The sequence below is a fragment of the Cebus imitator genome, unplaced genomic scaffold (genome assembly GCF_001604975.1).
Source record: "Cebus imitator isolate Cc_AM_T3 unplaced genomic scaffold, Cebus_imitator-1.0 Scaffold267, whole genome shotgun sequence".
NCBI lineage: Eukaryota > Metazoa > Chordata > Mammalia > Primates > Cebidae > Cebus > Cebus imitator.
Window position 1 is genome coordinate 2,871,091 of NW_016107582.1, and position 22,618 is coordinate 2,893,708.

The 22,618-nt window shown below is 37.8% G+C and overlaps 1 protein-coding gene across 1 annotated transcript in view; it reads right to left on the minus strand.

The window, feature by feature from the left end:
- The window catches only part of DENND4C (DENN domain containing 4C), an 87,816-nt gene that overhangs the window by 9,471 nt on the left and 55,727 nt on the right, over positions 1–22,618 (minus strand). Inside the window, exons 19-27 of the mRNA XM_037728516.1 lie at positions 21,727–21,873; positions 16,998–18,163; positions 13,264–13,441; positions 11,611–11,720; positions 11,131–11,306; positions 6,312–6,494; positions 5,305–5,500; positions 3,221–3,466; positions 1,029–1,146 (exon numbers count right to left, since the gene is read on the minus strand). Coding sequence (XP_037584444.1) covers positions 1,029–1,146; positions 3,221–3,466; positions 5,305–5,500; positions 6,312–6,494; positions 11,131–11,306; positions 11,611–11,720; positions 13,264–13,441; positions 16,998–18,163; positions 21,727–21,873 — 2,520 coding nt within the window. The remainder of the gene's footprint in view (positions 1–1,028; positions 1,147–3,220; positions 3,467–5,304; positions 5,501–6,311; positions 6,495–11,130; positions 11,307–11,610; positions 11,721–13,263; positions 13,442–16,997; positions 18,164–21,726; positions 21,874–22,618) is intronic.

Genomic DNA, 22,618 nt, shown 5'->3' on the forward strand with positions numbered 1-22,618 from the left:
GGCTCACCGCAACCTCCGCCTCCTGGGTTTAGGCAATTCTCCTGCCTCAGCCTCCCGAGTCGCTGGGACTACAGGCACGCACCATCATGCCCAGCTAATTTTTTGTATTTTTTTAGTAGAGACGAGGTTTCACCTTGTTGACCAGGATGGTCTCGATCTCTTGACCTCGTGATCCACCCGCCTCGGCCTCCCAAAGTGCTAGGATTACAGGCGTGAGCCACCGCGCCCGGCCTGAACTTAGGATCTTATACCAATAAATCTAAATTACTCTTCTGCTACATAGAATTTAATCTCAAAATACCCAACCAAACTCTTACTTGATAAAAAAAAATCACCAAAAAAAATTACTCAACTCAGTTGAGACCAGTCACAGTTAAAAACGGGTCAGTACAATAGCAAATCACTTATTCATTTTCGTGTGTACTTTTTTTATAATTTCAAATTATTTTGAATTAATTAAAAATTTTAAAATAAAAGTAAAATAATTTGCTTTTCTCTATTTAACTCTAGGGAAATTTAGCTTAATTCTGTTCCTTTTTTCCCCCCAGCAGCCCATTATTTATCATGGAACAATATCCTACAACATGAACGGACTGTGCCACAATTTGCTTATCCAGTCATCTATGGATGCATGCTTCAGTTGTTTCCGTTTTGAGTATTTTTCTTTTTTCCGTTTTGAGTATTTTATGTCTTTAATTCTTTGTTTTGTTTTGTTTGAGACACAGTCTTCCTCTGACACCCAGGCTGGAGTGCAGCCTGTAGTGACCTCGGCTCACTACAACCTCCGCTGCCCGGGTTCAAGCAATTCTCGTGCCTCAGCCTCCAGAGTAGCTGGTACTACAGGTGCCCGCCACCACACCTAGCTAAGTTTTGTATTTTTAGTAGAGACAGAGTTTCCCCATGTTGGCCAGGCTGGTCTCCAACTCCTGGCCTCAAGTGACCCACCCACCTGGGCCTCCAAAAGTGATGGCATTACAGGTGTGAGCCACCACTCCCGGCTGTTATGTCTTTAATTCTATTTTACTTACTAAAATTCCTCCATGAGACATACAGAGGTTCTCTTGGTTCCTGGTGAAGGTTGATATTATCCCATAACAGCTGAATATATACAAGTTTGCTATCCTGGGACAGAGATGACAGAGGAAGCTAAAAGAGATCAAAAGAAAATATTAGTATCCCAAGAATAACAATTACCAGTGAATCTAGTGAAGCTTGGTTATATACACAGATTGAGTCCTTTTAAAATTCTGGACCTAAAATTCAGAGACAAAATTTTAATTTTTATTAATGTCTGATTACAAATGTTATTATTATTTTTTGAAGTAAAGGTTTCTTGGTGTAACTTTCTTTTTTTTTTGAGACGGAGTTTCGCTCTTGTTACCCAGGCTGGAGTGCAATGGCACGATCTCAGCTCACCGCAACCTCCGCCTCCTGGGTTCAGGCAATTCTCCTGCCTCAGCCTCCTGAGTAGCTGGGATTACAGGCACGTGCCACCAGGCCCAGCTGATTTTTTGTATTTTTAGTAGAGACGGGGTTTCACCATGTTGACCAGGATGGTCTCGATCTCTTGACCTCGTGATCCACGTGCCTCGGCCTCCCAAAGTGCTGGGATTACAGGTGTGAGCCACCGCGCCCGGCCTCTTGGTGTAACTTTTAAAGAATGGGAGACAATTTGCTAACTCGGACAACAGTTACAGAAAGATTAATCACGATTACAGCAAATTTTAAGGTCAAAGAGCAAGAGTTTCTACTACCTTACCAAATAATTTTGTTTTGTCTACTATTACTTAAAATAAATGAGTCAAACTAGAGTTTATAGTACTTCAAGGAAAGAATTTATTTTATACCAGGTGTATGTTTGGGGTCTGACTGTCCATCAATATTCAACATTATAAAATAGGCCGGGCGCGGTAGCTCACACCTGTAATCCCAGCACTTTGGGAGGCCGAGGCAGGTGGATCACCTGAGGTCAAGAGTTTGAGACCAGCCTGGCCAACATGGTGAAACTCCATATCTACCAAAAATATAAAAATTAGCCAGGCGTGGTGGTAGATGCCTGTAATCCCAACTACTCAGGAGGCTGAAGCAGGAGAATTGCTTGAATCTGGGAAGTGGAGATGGCAGTGAGCTAAGATCACACCACTGTATGCCAGCCTGGGTGACAGTGGGAATCCGTCTCAAAAAAGAAATAAACAAAAAAACTATAAAATAAAGCATTCTAGGAGCTCACTGTCTCTAATGGAATCAGGATCCCAGTATAAGTAGAATAGGGGCTTATAAATCAAACAGCCAGATTGTGACTTTGGCTCTCCGCTCCATCACCTATTAGGTATGTCACCTTACAGAAATTACTAAATTACTCTAACTTTTAATTATAACATCTCAAAAATATGGATAATATGAGTCCTTTCAAATAAGTACTCATATTATTTCATTTGAATTTTTAAATTGCTCTGAGAATTGCAGCTGGGAATAGAACAGTTAAGAATAACAGCTACCAGCCCAGCACAGTGGCTCACACCTATAATCCCAGCAATTTGGGAGGCTGAGGCGGGTGGACCACCTGAGGTCAGGAGTTCGAGATCAGCCTGGCCAACATAGTGAAACCCTGTCTCTACTAAAAATACAAAAATTAGCCAGGTGTGGTTGTGGGTGCCTATAATCCCAGCTACTCAGGAGGCTGAGGCAGGAGAATCACTTGAACCCGGGAAAAGGAGGTTGCAGTGAGCCAAGATCGTACCATTGCACTCCAGCCTGGGCAAAAAGAAGAAGTAGAAAAAAAAGAATAAAAGCTACCTTTTCTAGCTACCCTTGTAGATAGATACGACCTAATAACTGAATTCAGGCCAAGAAAATATATGTGGAAATATTATCTACAACTCCAGGAGCTGTCCCTTAAGAAAGAAGACATACTCTCCCCTCCATCCATTTTTCTCCTAACTGCTGGATAAAAAGTGGATGTGATAGTTTGGAGGGAATCAGCCATCCTGGACCAGAAGCACAACTTGGAAATGAGGGTTATGCATAGCTAAGCAAAAATATAGACAGATTTTAGGCTTCTAACACTTTACAATTCCAGGACTGCTTAACCAAACTTTTAAGTGAGAGAGAAATAAACTTGTCTTATTAAGCTACTGTTGTTGTATACTTTCAGGAGCTTGAAGTTAAGTCTCATCTACCCAATACTAATGTAATGTAAGTATAAAAGTTGGCACCCTACCTGTACACCTTCATTACAATGTTCAGATGTGAGGATAAGTCCTGGCAAGTTACTAGGAAGGTCCAAACGTCTGAAATACCAAACGAGGTTCCAGAAAATGATTGGATGTTGATTGATGAAAGAAGATGTATGAATCACCTGATCACCCTCATTTTCTAGCAAAGACTCAAGTTCTTTGCGAAGCACTAGAGGACTCAAGTAGGGCACAGAAACAGGGAGAGGATTGGGCCTTTTTCCTAAAGGATCCTTCAAAAAAATACAAAAAGAAATTAATATTATCTGTTTAAATCTGCATGCTCAAGAGTACTTCTCAATGAGATAATGCCTCTCTATTCTTTTTAAATCAGTTACTTCAGGATTATTGCTACCAGTTATTTCAGGACCATTGCTACATGCAGAATACCCTAATGAATGAAAACCTAAAAAAGAAAATACTTAAATACTGTTAAGTTAAATCATTACAAAAGAAAATTAATCAACAGGCTCTTTAAAACATACTCTCTATCACATTGAGAGCAATGGCCTGAATGTATTAGACTTTTTTTCAATTTTTATAAGAAATATTTGCATTTCAGATGATTTATAGTAATATGTGTATAAAAACTGTGTGATATTATCTTCCTCCTACAACTCTAAACTGATGGGCCAATCTTTCGTATTAACATTCTTTGTTGACTTAACTCACTTTTACAACTGATTGCAACAAAAACTGAAGGAATTAAAGAAATAGTATTTTAAAAATTCAAATGAAATAAGAAACGAAAAAAAAACCTAACCTAGACTTTTTGAGTTATGCATATTATAATCAGGATAAAATGTTTAAAACTCTCTCATTAACAGTGAGTCCCCCTCATGCCTACACTGTGGTCTCCAAAATCATTTCCCTCTAAATTGACCCACAGTTTCTTAGAGAAACGACTGATTCTAGGTCTGGGTAAGAATATATATAACATAAGCATGAAACATCTTGTTATATAAGAAAGCAAGAAAGCTTTTTAAAGATTACAAAAAAACTACTAGAGTTGTGTCAAAAGGACTAATAAGTTAACTTGTAGAGGCTTCTAGCTGACCAAAGAGAATAATATAAGAACCAACAAGGATAAAAACAGCAATAGATTTAAGGATAAATGTTTAAGGCACGGTGGTATGTGCCTGTACTTCCAGTTACTAGGGAGGCTGAAGCAGGGGAAGTTTCTGTTTATAAGGTATTCCTTACTATAAAAAAGAAATGACAGAATTAGACTATTATCATTTTATAGCTCCTAATAAATTATTTTATCTAGTTATTAAGGCATTAATAGCTACTAATGTTTGTGTCTCCTGATGCGAGGAACATATCACCACTGATGAAATTGTCTTATAAAAATAAACAAGCAAATGAACAATAAAACAAAACCCCCAAATCTGATCGAGGTTCTGGATACAAATCCAACTTTTATCATTGCAATCAGCAAAATCTGGATTATAGGAAACTATACTCTAACCAGTTTTACCAACAAATAAATTGCAAAGGGAAAAAAGAATCTACAGATTCAAAAAGACTAAAAACCATACCAACCAACTGTAATAAATGGACTTTATTTGATGCTGATTCCTCAAGCTACAAACCACACATATACACACACATATGCATTTGACATTTTTGAGACAATCAGAAATTTGAACTGACTAAATAACTTGATAATATTATTTGGGAGTTTTTTTGTATGATAGAAGCAGTGTAGTTACATTTTCCTAAAGTCATCATTTAGGTACACATACTGAAATATTTACTAACAGAATTGTGATGTTTGAAATTTGCTTCAAAATAATCTCAAAAAAAAAGAGAACTGAATGAGAGTATACATAAAAGAAGAATGGCTATACACTGAAAATTATCCAAGCTAGATGATGGGTCAAGGGACTTATTATATTGTTTCTTTTTGTACATATTCGAAATTCTCCACAATAAAGCTATTTGTTTACGGAAAAATCCTAATCTATCACTTTTCATGTAATTTTAAAAAGTCTACTACAGAAGAGTTTATAACATTCTACTATATACTTAGATGTGTATGCAGTAAAATTACAATGTTGTTACATACCACAACTTCCTGCAGACTGTTTGGAAGACTAACTGTTGAAATGCCATGAAACGGTCGCTGGGTAAAGTCAATATTCTGCAAGGGGCCTCCAACACTGTGACTTCGAGTCAAAGATACATTTCGCTTTGATAAACTATTAGGCACAGATGAAATTTTCATAGTTTGGACATCTCCACTGGCTCTCTTTATTTCATCACTTTAAAAAAAATGTAGAAGAAATGCTATGTTCATGTTGAAAAACAGTCTAAATCTGTAGAGCTAGAGTATTTTCTGCAATGGACCACGAGCCTACTAAATATATCTAAGAAGAATTCAGTGCCACCTTGTAAGAACTGCATTTTCTTCAGGCAGTTTTGTATAACTGGTCAGAAAAACAAGATGGTGTAGACAGTTCTGGTGAGGGGTGGGAAGATGACATATTGTACATATACAGGTATTACTTTAAAAAGACAAGTACCCATTCAGTTGCTTTACTCAAATATTATTTCATCTTTATTAAACAAAATTACCTAGAAGTATGCTACATGCAAATAAGTATGTAAAGACACTGACAAGTATTTAATCTCTACTGGGCTGTGATCCACCTAAGGAGAGAGTCCCAATCATATTTACTTTTTTATTTTTAGAGCTTAGCATAATGTTTAGCATACAATAGAGTCTCAATAAATGTTTGATTCAATTAGTAGTTAAAGGTCAAGTGTACATTTCACAGAAAATAGTATTTCTCCTCTGAAAATTGGCAATGACTACATTAAAGGGGAATATTTTACTGTTGAGAAGTTTATTTTGCAAAAGACTACTATAAAATATTAAACTCAGTTCAAAAATGGTTTATCATCAGATTCATTCATTAGTTCTTTAAACACTACATGGTAATAAAAAGTTAGGATGTACTTTTAAATGCTAGAAACTTATGCTCACATGAGTCACGTTGTCTTTAGAGACAGAATTTTTACAAGGGTACCCCATTTCTTATTATATAAAGAAGTCTCTGTACTCTTTGATACCTTGGTTCAACTGCAGAGCCTGTTTCTTCAGTTATGGTCTGGTTATGTTTTGGTAAATCCATAAAGTTGATCAAGTCAGGTTCTGCTAAACTGGATACAGGTTTGTGCTCCAAGGATTCATTTGCCAGTGGAATGCTTCCACTTTGTAAACTGTCACCAGAAGTACTTGGTTTCAGGAAAAAGCTACACATGGAAAAGCGGGGGGAAAGAGCCTTTAACAATCCTCTAGTCTTCTAAATTCTATCATATTTAGAATCATTTTATGGATAAAGGAATCATTAATAAAATTATATATATTCCAGAAGGAAAATGCTGCCCATTTCAAACACACACACAAACTCTCTCTCTCTCTCACATTCCTGTTATCTTCCCCTCCTATGGTAAACCTTTCAAATAAAAGGCTGGAAGTAGTCCAATAAAAGATTTTTCCATTTTTGAGAACCACTAAAGAAAACTAGGAAGGAAGAGGGGAAGCAAAATATTTTATTCATTTCCTGACTTAAAAAAAAAAAAAGTAAAGAGCTGCAGCAGCAGCATTTTAAGATATATTCATCTATATTGCTTATAATGCCCCTTTTTATCACTTATAAATCTCCATCTTGTTTCTAGTCATTTCTTCTCTGTTCATTGTTTTATTTCCATCTTATCTCTCTCCTTCTCTTTTTGGGTGGAGACTCAGGGAGGGAAGGGCCTTGCAAGGAACATTCGAGAATTTTCTGAGGTAATGGTAATGTTTTCTAAGGGTTTAATTTTTGCACAAATGCATGCATTTATTCTTCAAATGGAATGTTTTAAGATTTGTACATTTTGCTGTGTAACAATTTATCTCAAAAGAAAGAAATCTGTCAATAAATAATGAGCTCTAGTTAATGATATGCATACCAAAGTCTTTGGGGGAGAAATGTATTAATATCTCTATCTTACCTTCAAATGAGTAAAAATTTAAGACAGATTGGTGGAGAGACAGACAGGTGATAGACTAAGTATAGTAAAGTGTAAATTGAAGGACGTAGGGGTAGAGATATTTGGGTGTTCATTGAAGAAAACTTTTAGGCCGGGCGCCGTGGCTCAAGCCTGTAATCCCAGCACTTTGGGAGGCCGAGGCGGGTGGATCACGAGGTCAAGAGATCAAGACCATCCTGGTCAACATGGTGAAACCCTGTCTCTACTAAAAATACAAAAATAAGCTGGGCATGGTGGTGCGTGCCTGTAATCCCAGCTACTCAGGAGGCTGAGGCAGGAGAATTGCCTGAACCCAGGAGGCGGAGGTTGCGGTGAGCCGAGATCGCGCCATTGCACTCCAGCCTGGGTAACAAGAGCGAAACTCCGTCTCCAAAAAAAAAAAAAAAAAAGAAAAAAACTTTTAAACTTTGTTGTAAGCTTGAAATTTTCTATAACAACATATTCAGGGGACAGACTTAATAATGCTCCTTTATACCCAATTTGAAAAATATAAAATAAAATGCTTGTCACAATAGCTTAAAAACACAATTAACTCAACAAAAAAGGATAGGACTTACAGAGAATAATTTAAACCTGTGTTAAAGGACATAAAAGAAGATCTGAAAAAAAAAAAATACAGAGATATACCAGGCTCATAGATAAGACAATAATATTAGAAAAGTCCATTTTTCCCACGTTAATCTATAAATCTAATGCAATCTCAAGGAAAACTCTAGTTGTGTGTATGTCTGTGTTTGTGTATTTTTTGAAGACCTCAAACAATCTAAGAATTCATAGGAAAGAGTAAGCACACAAAATATAATAACAATAAAATCCTAGAGCAGGAACTCAACCTACTAACCAGATATAACACAAAGACCAACCGACAAAAAAAATATGGCATTAAGAAAAACAGCAAGAAAATACAGAACGAAATGAGGTATACATGGGAACTGAAATATGATAAAGGTGACACCACATATCAGTGAGAAAAGGATCGGTTATTTAGTAGATAATATTGGGATAACTGGATTTTTATATGGAAGAAAAATAAAAGCTGGATCTCTACCATCATATATAAAAAGTAAAATCCAGATATATTAAAGACCTAAATATCAAAAGTAAAATATAAGCAGAAATGTTCAAGGAGAAAACTTTCACATTCTAGGTATAGGGAATAACTTTTAAAGCAAGATTCCAAAAGTACAAATTGCAAGGTAAAAAATTAATGGATAATGAAATCAAAATCAATGCTTTCTCTTCAAAATATTAGTATCAATAATATTCAAGTCAAATCAACAGGAAAAAGAAACAAATAGAAAAATAGGCAATGAATATAAGGAGGCAATTCACAGAAAATGCTAGAATAGGCCAGGTGCAGTAGCTAAAGCCTGTAATCTCAGCACTTTGGGAGGCCAAGGTGTGGGGTGATCACCTAAGGTCAGGAGTTCGAGACCAGCCTGGCTAACATGGCGAAACCCTGTCTCTACTAAAAATACAAAAATTAGCTGGGCGTGGAGGACACCTGTAATCCCACCTACTCAGAAGCCTGAGTCAGGAGAATTGCTTCAACCCAGGAGGCAGAAGTTGCAGTAAGCCGATATTGCGCCATTACACTCCAGCCTGGGCAACATGAGTGAAACTCTGTCTCCAAAAAAAAAATTCTAGAATAACAAAATAATTAAGAGACACTCAAATCTGTCAGTATTCAAACTGCCAAAATTTAAAAAGTGATAATACCAAATGCTGGTAAGGCCATATAGAAATGAGAATTTCTGGGAGGCCGAGGCGGGCAGATCATGAGGTCAAGAGATCGAGGCCATCCTGGCCAACATGGTGAAACCCCATCCCTACTACAAATACAAAAATAAGCTGGGCGTGGTGGCACATGCCTGTAGTCAGTTCCAGCTACTTGGGAGGCTGAGGTAGGAGAATTGCTTGAACCCAGGAGGCGGAGGTTGCACTGAGCCAAAATCATGCCACTGCACTCTAGCCTGGCAACAGAGTAAGACTCCATCTCCAAAAAAAAAAAGAAAAGAAAAGATAAAGAATGAGAATTCTTGAGTACTACTTCTTGTGGGAGTGTAGCCATCTGGGAAGCAATATTTTGTGTTTACTAAAATCATGTATAAAAATGATCTCACTCCAAGGATTATTTCTGAGAGAAACTACTTCACAAGTCCAAAAGGGGATACGTATTGTGCAGTGCACTGCATTACCACAGTGACGTTTGTTGTAATAGAGAACTGATAGCAATTGAAGTATCTAACACTAGAATAATGGATAACTACAAAGACATATTAAGTTACTGTAGGAGAACAGGCATAAACCAGATATACACATAGTAACTCAGATTTTAAACTGAGTAATAAAAATAAATAAATTGAGATATATATCACACTTAGCAGAGTCAGTGTCTTTGTAGAATAAGTGAATGAGGATGGGAATGGGGAAAGGAGAATAAATACAAGAAGGCCCTTGCACAGGCCAAAGATGATAGTGTGTCAGGAATTAAACAGTATGATTTGACTTACCCCCATGCCTGAAGCTAAAAGAAAAACAGAGAAGAAACACCTCTACAATTAAATGTTTTTGTTTGTTTGTTTTTGAGATGGAGTCTCACTCTGTAGCCCAGGCTAGAGTGCAGTGGCATGATCTCAGCTCACTGCAACCTCCACCTCCTGGGTTCAAACCATTCTCTTACCTCAGTCTCCTGAGTACCTGAGACTACAGGCATGTGCCACCATGTCTGGCTAACCTTTTTTGTACTTTTTGTAGAAATGGGGATTTGCCATGTTGCCCAGGCTGATCTTAAACTCCTGACATCAAGTGATCCACCTGCCTTGCCCTCCCAAAGTATTGGGATTGCAGGTGTGCGCCATCGCACCAGGTCTAAATGTACTTTTTTTTTTTTTTGGAGACAGAATCTCGCTCTGTCGCCCAAGCTGGAGTACAGTGGCGCAATCTCGGCTCACTGCAACCTCCACCTCCCAGGTTCAAGCAATTCTCCTGGCACAGCCTCCTGAGTAGCTGGGACTACAGGCGCACGCCACCACACCTGGCTAATTTTTTTGTATTTTAGTAGAGACGGGGTTTCACCATGTTGCCCAGGCTGGTCTCAAACTCCTGAGCTCTGACAATCTCACTGCCTTGGCCTCCCAAAGTGCTACGATCACAGGCGTGAGCCACTGTACCCAGCAATGTATTTTTTTTAAAGCAGCTAAAGACAGAAAATAATAAAAAGTTCAATTTGTTCCATAAAACAAACAGTATAATCCCTTAGGTCAGCATAGTGTTACCAAACTCTCAATTATTGAATGTCTGATTATAGATCAGCTAGTCTCCTTTCTATTGCCTAGAATTTGGTAATTTCACTGCACAGAACACTGCCAGGAAGTGCAAGTGATAAGAGAAGAGTTGAAGCCTTTTCTTCCCCCTTTGCTTCTTTTAAATTACATGCTCAAAGCAGTTTCAAACTCCTGGGTTCATGCAATCCTCCTGTCTCAGCCTTTCTAGTAGCTGCAACCACAGGTGCAGACTCCCATGCCCAGCCAATTAAAAAAAATTTTTTTGTAGACACAGGGTCTTGCCATGTTGCCCAGGCTGGTCTTAAACTCCTGACCTCAAGAAATCATCCCACCTGGGCCTCCCAAAATGTTGAGATTACAGGCATCAGCCATGGCACCTGGCTGATAATCCTACTTTAAATAAAATGGAAAAGTAGGCTCCCACATTACTAGTATTCGTACTCAAATACTGAAAGCGAAGGAAAGATAGGAAGGCAGACCTGGAGCATACCATGAATATTTCACTCTTCTCCCAGAACTCATTTCTTTTGGGGGTGCTTATTTCTTGAGGGAGCTTTTATAATACTAACCTTGCAGAACCTCTCAAATCTTTGAATTCTATATTGAGAAGAGGCAAGAAATTGCTTTTGCAGAATGGACAAGTTGTATTCAAATTTGAATCATCTGCTGTCCATCCAGCCATAATTTCTTCATCATAGACTAAAGCTCCACAAGTGGTACACTGTGAACAACTGGACATCAAAACCTAAAAACAGAAAAATGCAGACACTGAGAACCTCTAATAAAAATTAATCTTAACAGGAATTTTCTTGAGATAATGGGATTTTATTTATTCCATTTATCAAATTTGGAATTTTTAACAGTTCTATTATTTCACAGGTAAACTACCAGTTCATTATTTTAAATAGGACATCAAACAAATTCAACAAAATGACTTACTTTATTATATATACTGTCCCCAAGGGTATAATAGAATCCTGTTAAATGCCAATCTGAAATAAAAATATGCTTACAGCTACTTTATCATGAACTGAATATAGAACTTTTACCTCCATTGCACAATTCTGATAGATGCTAGACATGCTGGTATTTTGAGAAGAACCATGATCTGATTTTTCAAGGTCTTGTCCTTTCATACCTCTTGGAAATGGAACTTCACCTACAAAGGAATAAACATCATAAAACCTTACACAAGGAATGACCCTGTTTTTTGAAAATGTATGCCAAAGTATTTAGGGGAGACATATCATAAAGTCTGCAAACGTTTTTCAATTGGCTCAATATAAAAATGTATGCATACATAAAGTTAACAATACTTAATTAAATCTAGTTGGAAAATACATGATCGTTCATTATGCAATTCTTTCAACTTTCAGGACATTTGAATTTTTTTTTTTTTTTTTTTTTGAGATGGAGTCTTGCTCTGTCACCCAGGCTGGAGTACAAATGGCATGATCTCGACTCACTGCAACCTCTGCCTCCCAGGTTCAAGCGATTCTCCTGCCTCAGCCTCCCAAGTAGCTGGGATTACAGGTGCACGCTGCCACAGCTAGCCAATTTTTTTTGTATTTTAGTAGTGACAGGGTTTCAATGTGTTGCCCAGGTTGGTCTCGAACTCCTGAGCCCAGGCAATCTATGCGCCTCGGCCTTCCAAAGTGCTAGAATTACAGGTGTGAGCCACCGCACCCGGCCCAGACATTTGAAATTTTTATAATAAAAAGTCAAAGAAAAAGAAAAGAATTATAATTTTAAAAAGTAATATGGACGGCCGGGCGCGGTGGCTCACGCCTGTAATCCCAGCACTTTGGGAGGCCAAGGCGGGTGGATCATGAGGTCAAGAGATCGAGACCATCCTGGTCAACATGGTGAAACCCCATCTCTACTAAAACTACAAAAAATTAGCTGCGCATGGTGACGCGTGCCTGTAATCCCAGCTACTCAGGAGGCTGAGGCAGGAGAATTGCCTGAACCCAGGAGGCGGAGGTTGCGGTGAGCCGAGATTGCGCCATTGCACTCCAGCCTGGGTGACAAGAGCGAAACTCCGACTCAAAAAAAAAGAAAAAAGAAAAAAGAAAAAAAAAAAAGTAATATGGAGAAAGAAAATTCAATGACACAGCCTAGGGATTCTCAAACTCTTGTATATGTCTGATTCACCCAGAGAGAGCTGCTTAAAAAATACACATCCCAAGGCTCCACCTCACAAATTCAGTCTCAGAAGTTTTAGCGTGAGGCTTGGACATTTGCATATATTTTAAAACAATTTCCCCAGATTATTCTGATGCATGCCACAGTTTGAGAACTAACGATATAGCCCACAAATATATACAACCAAAAGCAAAGGCAGTAGGTGATCACAGTAGTTATAAATCATGCAAGATCAGAATAGATGGTAAGGCAGCTAGTATTAAAAATGTCTCAGTCATCTCAACAAATGGGGCTTGTTGGGGAGCAGGGAAGTTACAGGCATCTAAATTAAAGTAAGTGAAGACAGGCCAGGTTCTGTGGCTCACACCTGTAATCCCAGCACTTTGGGAGGCAGGGGCAGGCAGTCTGCTTGAGCCCAGGAGTTTGAGACCAGCCTGGGCAACATGACAAAATCCTGTCTCTTAAAAAAAAATTTTTTTAAATAAAAATAATTTTTTAAAAAAAGAAAGCAAAGACTATTATGAAGCAAACAAAGAAAGGAAAATCCTTCCCCATACCTGTTGGATAATGCAGTTTTCCTACATCTCCACTACTGCTGCTACTGCCAAGGCTTGTGTTGCTCTGGGTAAGTTCACTGGGGACCAACCCTGAGATACTTGTGTTAGGTGACATATTCTCCCCCAAAATATGGTCTTCGAGGCCAGCTGGAAAGCTGTAGTCTCTACTAGTTTCTTCCTTTAATTGAAAAAAATAAAATTCCACATACATAAATAATACCTTCTCCAATGGGAACATACTCACTCTACCCTTTTCAGAAAACTCTATAATCCTTAAACAAATTATCCCCCCATTTTTCAAAACCATGAATTGGAACTTCCCTTCCACACTCTAAGACACTCAAGCCATAAACAACAATACTTTAAGAAAGATCATGTTGTGCCTCAGGTGCATGTGGGAGGTCTGGGTGTGTCTCAATATTCAATTGTATAAAATAACAGTATTCTAGGGAGCTCACTGTCTCCAATGGAATTGAGGATCCCAGTGCAAGCAGAGTAGGGGCTTCTGAGTCAGCCAGCCAGGTTATGACCTTCTTCATCACTATTTATTAGGTATGTAACCTTACAGAAATTACTAAACTTCTCTAAATTTTAATTATGTAATCTGAAAATATGGATAATATGAGTTGTTTCAAATAAGGCTGTTGTGATCATTTCTGCTGGGAATATGAATGTTCAGAATAACAAATATCAATATTAGAGGCACAAAACATGAATAAAGTTTCAAACACTGTAGTTCTTAACTACATAAGTGATTGTTGAAGCTTTAGATGGAAAAACATTTCAATAATCAGGTTTTCTGCTGTAAAAATAAAAGATTTGTGTCTTCCTTGTTATAAAAATCATGTTAAATGATTTTTAAAAATTAAATACAGTTAAGTAAAACAAGGAAGAAAAAACATTTGACACCAACAGTCAGCGAATAAAATCAAAATCTTGATATATAGCCTTCTAGTCATTTAAAATATACATATAAAATCATATAATAAATCTTTACAAATTAGAATATTGTTAACTTGTACTTCTTATATAACTATTTTAGTGTCAGTAAATTTTCTTCTAATTATTTAAACCCCTGTGAACTCATTTGTTTTACTGATACACTATTACATACTTACTAACTCCCCTGTTGCTTAAACATTCAAAATGTTTCAAATATTATATAAATTACATTGGTAAATTCCTCTATTTTTATATATACCTCTAATTATTTCCTTAAACTCTGGATGAGTTATAAACATTTTATAGGCTTTTTATTCATTCTTTTATTTGTAAATATTTATTAAGTATATACTATTTGTCTTTTGCCAGGTATTGCTTACTGGTGCCAGGGCTACTACAACAATGAAAAGACAAGATCAGATCCACGGTGACTTGGAACTTACAGTGTCATATACTCCAAGTTCAAATAACCCTGTGGAATGTATTTTTATTTTTAACAGATAATTTTTTGGGGGGCGGGAGAGGGGAGATAAGGTCTCTGTCACCCAGGCTGGAATGCAGTGGTGTGACCTCCTATCACTGCAACCTCTGCCTCCTGGGCTCAAGCTATCCTCCCACCTCATCTTCCAGGGTAGCTGGCACTACAGGTGCATGCCACCATGCCCAGTTAATTTTTGTATTTGTAGTATAGATAGGGTTTTGCCATGTTGCCGAGGTTACTCTCAAACTCCTGGGCTCAAGCAATCTGCCCACCTCAACCTCCAAAAGGGCTGGGATTAGACGCATGACTCCTCATACCCAACTTCGATAAAATTTCAAAAATAAAATGAAGGCCGGGTGCATTGGCTCATGGCTGTAATATCAGCACTTTGGGAGACCTAGGAACACTTGAGCCCAGAAGTTCAAGACCAGCCTGGGCAACATGGCAAGACCCTATCTTTACAAAAAATAAAAAATTAGAAGGCATGGTGGAGCAATCAGGAGGCTGAGGCAGGAGGACTGCTTGAGCCCAGGAGGTCAAGGCTACAGTAAGCCATGTCTGTGCCACTGTACTCCAGCCTGGGTAACAAAGCAAGCCCCTATCTCAAAAAATAAAATAAAAATAAAATAAAATGATACACTTTTTTTTTTCCTCATAATGCCAGGTTAAGACACTTTGGAAGCTATTTTATTTTGCCTTCCCTTGACTGATTTGATAAGCTCTTTAAATACAAAATAGTTAATTTATAATGCCCAATACTACAATTTTAATTCAATTATTATTTTGCCTATAAAGTTTTCCTTCAAATGGTATAAAAGTCTTATTTGTCTAATTTCTTTTCCCATGTCTCTAATTCTGATTTAGACCTTTAATAACCTGAAATTGATTATCTTGAAAGTGTATGATATTTTAAGCTTTCATGCCATTTCACATTATTCTTTCAGATATACTCTTCTGACAATCTTCTTACAGCTTTAACCCCAAATGTCAAATGTATCCTTCAAATCCCAACTTACATATCACCTGCTTTGGTTTTTTTTCCTGGATAGCCCCCAACATGAACCTCTTTTCATATATTGCTCTTTGGTATCTTCTCCTGAGATACTGCTTCTACAGTAAGAGCCTGGACTCTGGAGCCAATCTCCCAGACTTCAAATCATAGTTCCACCATTCCCTAGTTATGTCATCTTGGGAAGCTAATTAGCCTCTCTGAATTTCATATATCATCTACAAAATCAGGATAACCATAGTATCATCCTCATGGAGTTGCTATGAAAATTAAATACCATGTTTGTATATATTCATATATAAAATAGACATATAGCTTATAACAGTACCTAGGACATACTGTTAAAAAATGACAGCAACATATAGATATCTGCCTTTTCTACTAAAGTACTCAAATATTATACAATTCTTTGCATACAAGGTGACATTTCCATTTTTTTCTGTAAAACAAGCAAAATTTGCCCACTTTCATTTTCATCAAAAGATCTAATGATTAACTACTCTATTTATAATGCTTTTTTAAGACAATTATGTTTATCATGTAGTATGAAATCTATGGATTAAGCTGCAGCTTGACTTCACATGTATTAAGGAGATTACATAGGTAAAAATTATTTTAAAAGTGATTGCTACACAAATATAATATGGCATTTTTATTAACTTCAAACGCTAATCATTAGAAGTTTCAAAAAAATAAACAATGTTTTAGTTTAGACTAGTCTATGGAATTATAAAGTAATCCTGATATTCTATTTCTACATTATCAACTTCTTTACATGTATGTTCAAGTTACTTCAAGAAAGAAACCAAATATGCATAATTTTAAAATATGAAAACCAAAGTTACCAGAACTCTATTAATAATCCCTCACATATTTTTAAAAAGATATACAGACACTCCAGTATCAGATAGACTATACAAAATATAAAAACCAAAGTTATCAGAAATCAGCCAGGAAAAGTGGCTCATGCCTATAATCCCAGCACTTTGGGAGGCCGATAAGGGTGGATCACCTGAGGTCAGGAGTTTAAGACCAGCCTGGCCAACATGGCAAAACTTTGTCTCTACCAAAAATACAAAAATTAGCCAGGCTTGGTGGCACAACCCTGTAGTCCCAGCTACTCAGGAGGGTGAGGCAGAAGAATCGCTCAAACCTAGGAGACAGAGGTTGCAAGGAAGCCAAGATCACGCCGCTGCACTCCAGCCTGGGCACAGAAATCTCTTAATAATAATACATATATTTCTAGAAAGATACTATAAACATTCCAATAGCAGATAGACTACACACATCAAGCTTTCTTACCTCATCATCTGAGTAGCTGTAGGCAGATGCAACAGCTACCCACATCTTACTGGCTACTGTCGCTGCTTGTTTCATGCCAGATTTTAGGACATCTATCTTGGGCCCTGAGAGTATATTATCCAGCTTTAATCCTGACAAAGAATTTACTACAGAACCCAGTGAGCCATGCGGTGAAGAACGCACTAGCGCTGACAAAGAAGTTGAACGTTCTTTATGAGTTCGAGAGGGAGTTTGCTGCTTGAAACGCCCAGCAAAAGTTTTAGACCTGGACACTGCAGGTGAGCTCTTTTCACTTTCAGGATTTTCCTGTGCTGGTGAACCGTGATCTAAAGGTAGGCTTGATCTCCTCTCTAGAGCATGAATAAATGTAGCAGTCATGCCAGACTCCCTGTTTTCCTCTCCGTGTAATTCCATACTAGAAGATTTACTACCTAGGGGGCTTTTTAGGTTCATATAGCTTTCTATTTCATCAGCCAGATTACGTGCAATAACTGGAGAAAATAACTTATCTTCAGAATCAGGAGTTTTTTCCCCTGTACATTCAGTGGCTAAAAGAGACAAAGGATCTAGTCCGGTTTCAACATCTTCCCTCTCAACCACCTTAGCAATACCATATAAACTACTTCTCTTATTCTTCAGATCTCTGGATCCTATTTTCAAGTCTGTGGACTGATTACTGGCACTATCACTGAGTAGACTCTCATACGTATCCTCTGTTGCAGTAGTTTTAGCTATGTCATCAACCACAGGCTCAAGGAGTTCTTGGCTTTCCTCAAGTATCTCTGGCACCACAGGTGATCTGTGCCCAGGATTCCAAGTGCTTTCAGACACACAAGTCCTACTATCAGGTAGGTGACAGCTAACATTCTCAAAGCTATGGGTTCTTGCGTTATGAAGTGGAGAAGTCTTAGGGCATGTCAATGCTGCTGTGAGAATCTTGGCATCTGCTCCCATCATGATAGCCATTTCACTTGAATTCAAATCCAGACTACTCTTCTTAAGCAACATTCCTGCTCGACTTTCAGAACTAAAACTACAACTCCTCTCAGGAAAATGCTTTTGTCTTTTTTCTGCTCTAACACCATTCTTCTTGAGATTAGTAGCTTCACCAAAGACTGCATCTTCTACTGGATCTTGAGTAGAAAACAGCACATTTGATATACTACCTAAAAGTGAAAGCAAAAATATTAACAATGAATCTCTATTTTCCAAGCTAACTTTTATTAAAATGTTCACTGTTTTCCTGATTACAAATGTGACATATACACAGAATAAAAGACCTAGAAAATTCAGAGGCTATAAAGAAGGTATTTTTTAAAAAGTACCCTGGAAAAGCTATTTAAACCATTTTAATGTATAACCTGTCTTTCATCCTGTATGTATATAAACACCCATTTAAAAAAACAAATCATGCAATATATGATAGATGGATATGTCTGTGTTGTTCACTAAAACACAGAAAAAGAAAGAATCTCTTACATCTTAGTTTTGTACCCATTCAACAAATACTTGCTAGGAATCTACTCTACAAAAAGCAAATTTGTAATTGTAGAGGAATTGTATATTTGCTATACTCACAGCCCTACTACTGTAAAGTAAAAGAATCTGGAATGGAATGCTTAGCGCTGGCAAATCTAAGAAAGCTGGCTGGGCGTGGTAGCTCATGCCTGTAATCACAGCACTTTGGGAGGCTGAGGCAGGCAAATCAGGAGGTAAGAAGTTTGAGACTGGCCTGGCCAACACGGTGAAACCCCGTCACTACTAAAAATACAAAAAATTAGCTGGGCCTGGTGGCAGGCACCTGTAATCCCAGCTACTCAGGAGGCTGAGACAGGAGAATCACTTGAACCCCGGAGGCAGAGGTTGCAGTAAGCTGAGATTATGCCACAGCACTCCAGCCTAGGCAACTGTGACGGTTTGAGGCTCTTGTCTCCACCAAAAAAAAAAAAAAAAAGGCTGATAAAATCTGAGTGGTTAAAAAATAATCCAGATATATCCACTTCTTCAACAAATATCTAAACACCTACTAATATCCACTATATGAGGTGCTAAGAATACAAAAGCAAATAAAACAGAAATAATCTCAGCCTTCACAGAAGTTGGTCTTATTTGATCAGGTAAAGCAAAAACATGCTAGTGGCCATAGAGGCTTCCCTCAGCTTTGGAAGAAGCAAGCAGACTTCTGCTCTTTGCTACCATGTAATTTGCTTCACTCCAAGACCAAAAGCTATTATTTCCTATTTGAATCATTATTAGAACTTAAGTCTACCTGTTACAGACTGAATGTTTGTGTCCCCCAAAATCCACATGTTGAAATCCTAATCCCCAATGAGACAGTTATTAGGAGACAGGGCCTTTGAAAGATAATTTGATCATGAAAGTGGAACCCTGATCAATGGGATTAGAGCCCTTCTAGAAGAAAACCCTGAGAGCTCTCTCCTTCTCTGCTGTGCGAGGATACAATAAGAAGCTAGCAGTCTGCAACCTGGAAGAGGGCCCTCTGCAGAACTCACCATGCTAACACCCTAATCCTGGACTTTACAGTCCCTAGAACTATAAGAAAAAAATTTTCTTCTTTCTTTTTTTGTTTTGTTTTGTTTTGTTTAAGTTAGGGTCAGGCCAGGCCCAGTGGCTCACACCTGTAATCCCGGCAATTTGGGAAGCTGAGGCAGGTGGATCACCTGAGCTCAGGAGCTCAAGATCAGCCTGGGCAAAATGGTGAAACCCTGTCTCCACAAAAAAAATAGAAAAATTAGCCAGGCGTGGTGCCACTCACCTGTAATCCCAGCTACTTGGGGGACTGAGGCAGGAGAATCCTCGATTGCTTGAGCCCAGGAAGTCGAGGCTGCAGTGAGACATGACTGTGCCACTATACTCCAGCCTAAGTGACACAGTGAGACCTGTCTCAAAAACTGTGTAGCAGCCTGAAAATTTCATATTTAGGATTCTCATTTGTGTTTACTTTCCTTTGTTTTCTTTTTATCAGTGCCTTTTACTGTAGTCACATCATATGTTGTGTTAAAAAGCATAATGTCTGGGAGCTTCAAGGAAGAAGGCTGTCTTAGATAAGATCTTTTAAACCTCAAGATTGATTTCAAGGTTCTTTTTAATCTTTCAAGTTAGTACTAATAATCATATTTATATCAATTAATCAGAATAAGCATTTAGAGATATTCTTTTTAAGCCTTAATGGGAATTAAACTAACCTATTTTACAACTCAAAATATGTACCTGCTTTAAAGGCTGTTCCCAATATTTGAGAAACAAATCTTTGCAAATATTACTGGTTTTTATAGTACTTCCAGGAATTTAACAGCATATTTTATTCAATTTAAAAAATATTCGCTATATTGACAAAAGTCCCATTATCCTTGCCCTTCATTCTTAACAGGAAAATAAGGTAAGTTAAAAGGGAAAGTAACACAAAAGTCCACAGACCATGTCCAGTTCAATATTCTTACAGGATTCTAAGCCTGTGATGAAGAAAACTCTTCACTCTATTTCCCCAGCATCTTTGCTATCAAGAGGTTAGGAAAATGGGATCTGCAATGTGTTTTTCAATTATTTTCTCAAAAAACCTCTAGCCCCATCTCTTGAGCACTACCCAAAAATGTAGTGAGTGAAACTTGGAGTCACAGTAAATACAAAGAGAAAAGACTTTAAGAACAAGGAGTGCTTTTATATTGGTTTAAGAATCTGAACTAATTTCTGTAAAGTCACACAATAGATACATTTTCAGACAAGAGAGTCAACTTTAGAAAAGTGAACTGTAGCCACCGCTAATGAACAGCAAAGGATGCAGGTCAATTTCATTGTCTTTTAAAATCATATACTTAGAGGTCAGGTGCAGTGGCTCACACCTGTAATCCCAGCACTCTGGAAAACTGAGGCGAGTAGATCAGGAGGTCAGGAATTCAAGACCAGCCTGGCCAGAATGGTGAAACCCTGTCTCTACTAAAAATACAAAAACTAGCCAGGCGTGGTGGCGGTGCCTGTAATCCCAGATACTTGGGAGGCTGAGGCAGAGAATTGCTTGAACCCGGGAGGTGGAGGCTGCAGTGAGCTGAGATCCCACCACTGCACTCCAGCCTGAGCAACGATTCCATCTCAAAAAAAAACCAAAAATCATATACTTATATGTGTGCCATAAGACTCTTGGAAGGCCTACAACATAAATGAAAGTAGAAAACCACTTTCATGGGAGTCATGCACGCAGAGTTATTTATTACAATCACAAATAAGAAGTGGCTTGGGGTACCTATAACAATGGCCAAAACTAAAGCCCCACTGGCATATCTGTGTAGAGGGGAAATGATGTGAATCTTTGTCTTCCACTTCCCTTCACTGATAGGAATTAGCCTGCCATTCATAAGCCCTCTGGGATTTGATCACATCACTGCCTCTCTGCTCATGATGCATACAGGAAGCCCTACAAGTACACTCTCTCATTATCCACAATGAGAAACAGTGGCCAAATGGAGAACAGTCACCACAACAGGAAAGGGTATTCCAAATAACAACTAAATATACCAAATACTCCTTTTAAAAGTCAAACACATTTAAGTAAAAATATTTCAATTTCTTTAGCCTATTTATAGAATTCGAAAGTCCCTTCTGGCTCTTTAGCATGTTCATTACAACTAGGTAAACAATTTAATGTCATTTAAGATACATATGTGTGTATAGAAGTATATTTTAAGTATTTAATAACCAAAATGTAAAGACTCACCAGTGCTACATTTCCTGCTGTTGATATCAAATATACCAGATGGAACTTTCACAATACTGCTGCCCCATGCAGGAGGTTCAGTAGGACTGTGAGGCTCTGGACTCGGTTGTGAATGTTTTGCCACAATAGCAGAGGCATCACACACCTCTGGAAAAAAATATTTGGATGTTATCCTTCCTACTTTTGCCAATATTAAACAGAAAGCATATATTGATTTTTATATAGTATGTGTGTTTTCTCCAATAGTGTGTCTATTTTACTTCAGACACAAAGTAAAATAGACTGTATCTGGTTTATTTTATGCCATAAATGCTGCCAGTATTAACTGAAATAAATGCTTTGTTTTAGTATTCAATAATCCTAACATGAATGTTCTTTAGTGAATCAATTAAGTCTCTCTGGCCTTCAGTTCTCCTTCTCATCACTTGGCCAGTAGGAATGGGGCTTGCTTCTCCATAATTCTGGAGTATAAAATAAGTAACATCAAAGAAAGTGCACTTTTCTGAAAGCGAAGAGGAAGAACATCTTATTCTATAAGCCAAAATATTCCTCTATATTTTCATAAAATGATTCCAACAAATTATCTCTACCTTAATGAGTCCTATAAAAACTGGGAAAACCACAGACTACTTTTAACCCATGAATGAAAACTATCCACCTATATATTTAAAGGACTGCTAGTGAAAGAGCATTTTAAAATTAAAAAGGGCACTAAAATAGAAGTTTTGATGACTCAAAATTTAGTCCTGGTTCTGTCAAAAGTAGCTATGTAATTCTGGCAAATGCCTCAATGGGTCATACTTTCCTGCAAAATTAATGGCTGACCTACAGAATCTCTAAAGGTCTCTTATGGCCAGGTGTGGTGGCCCACAACTGTAATCCCAGCACTCTG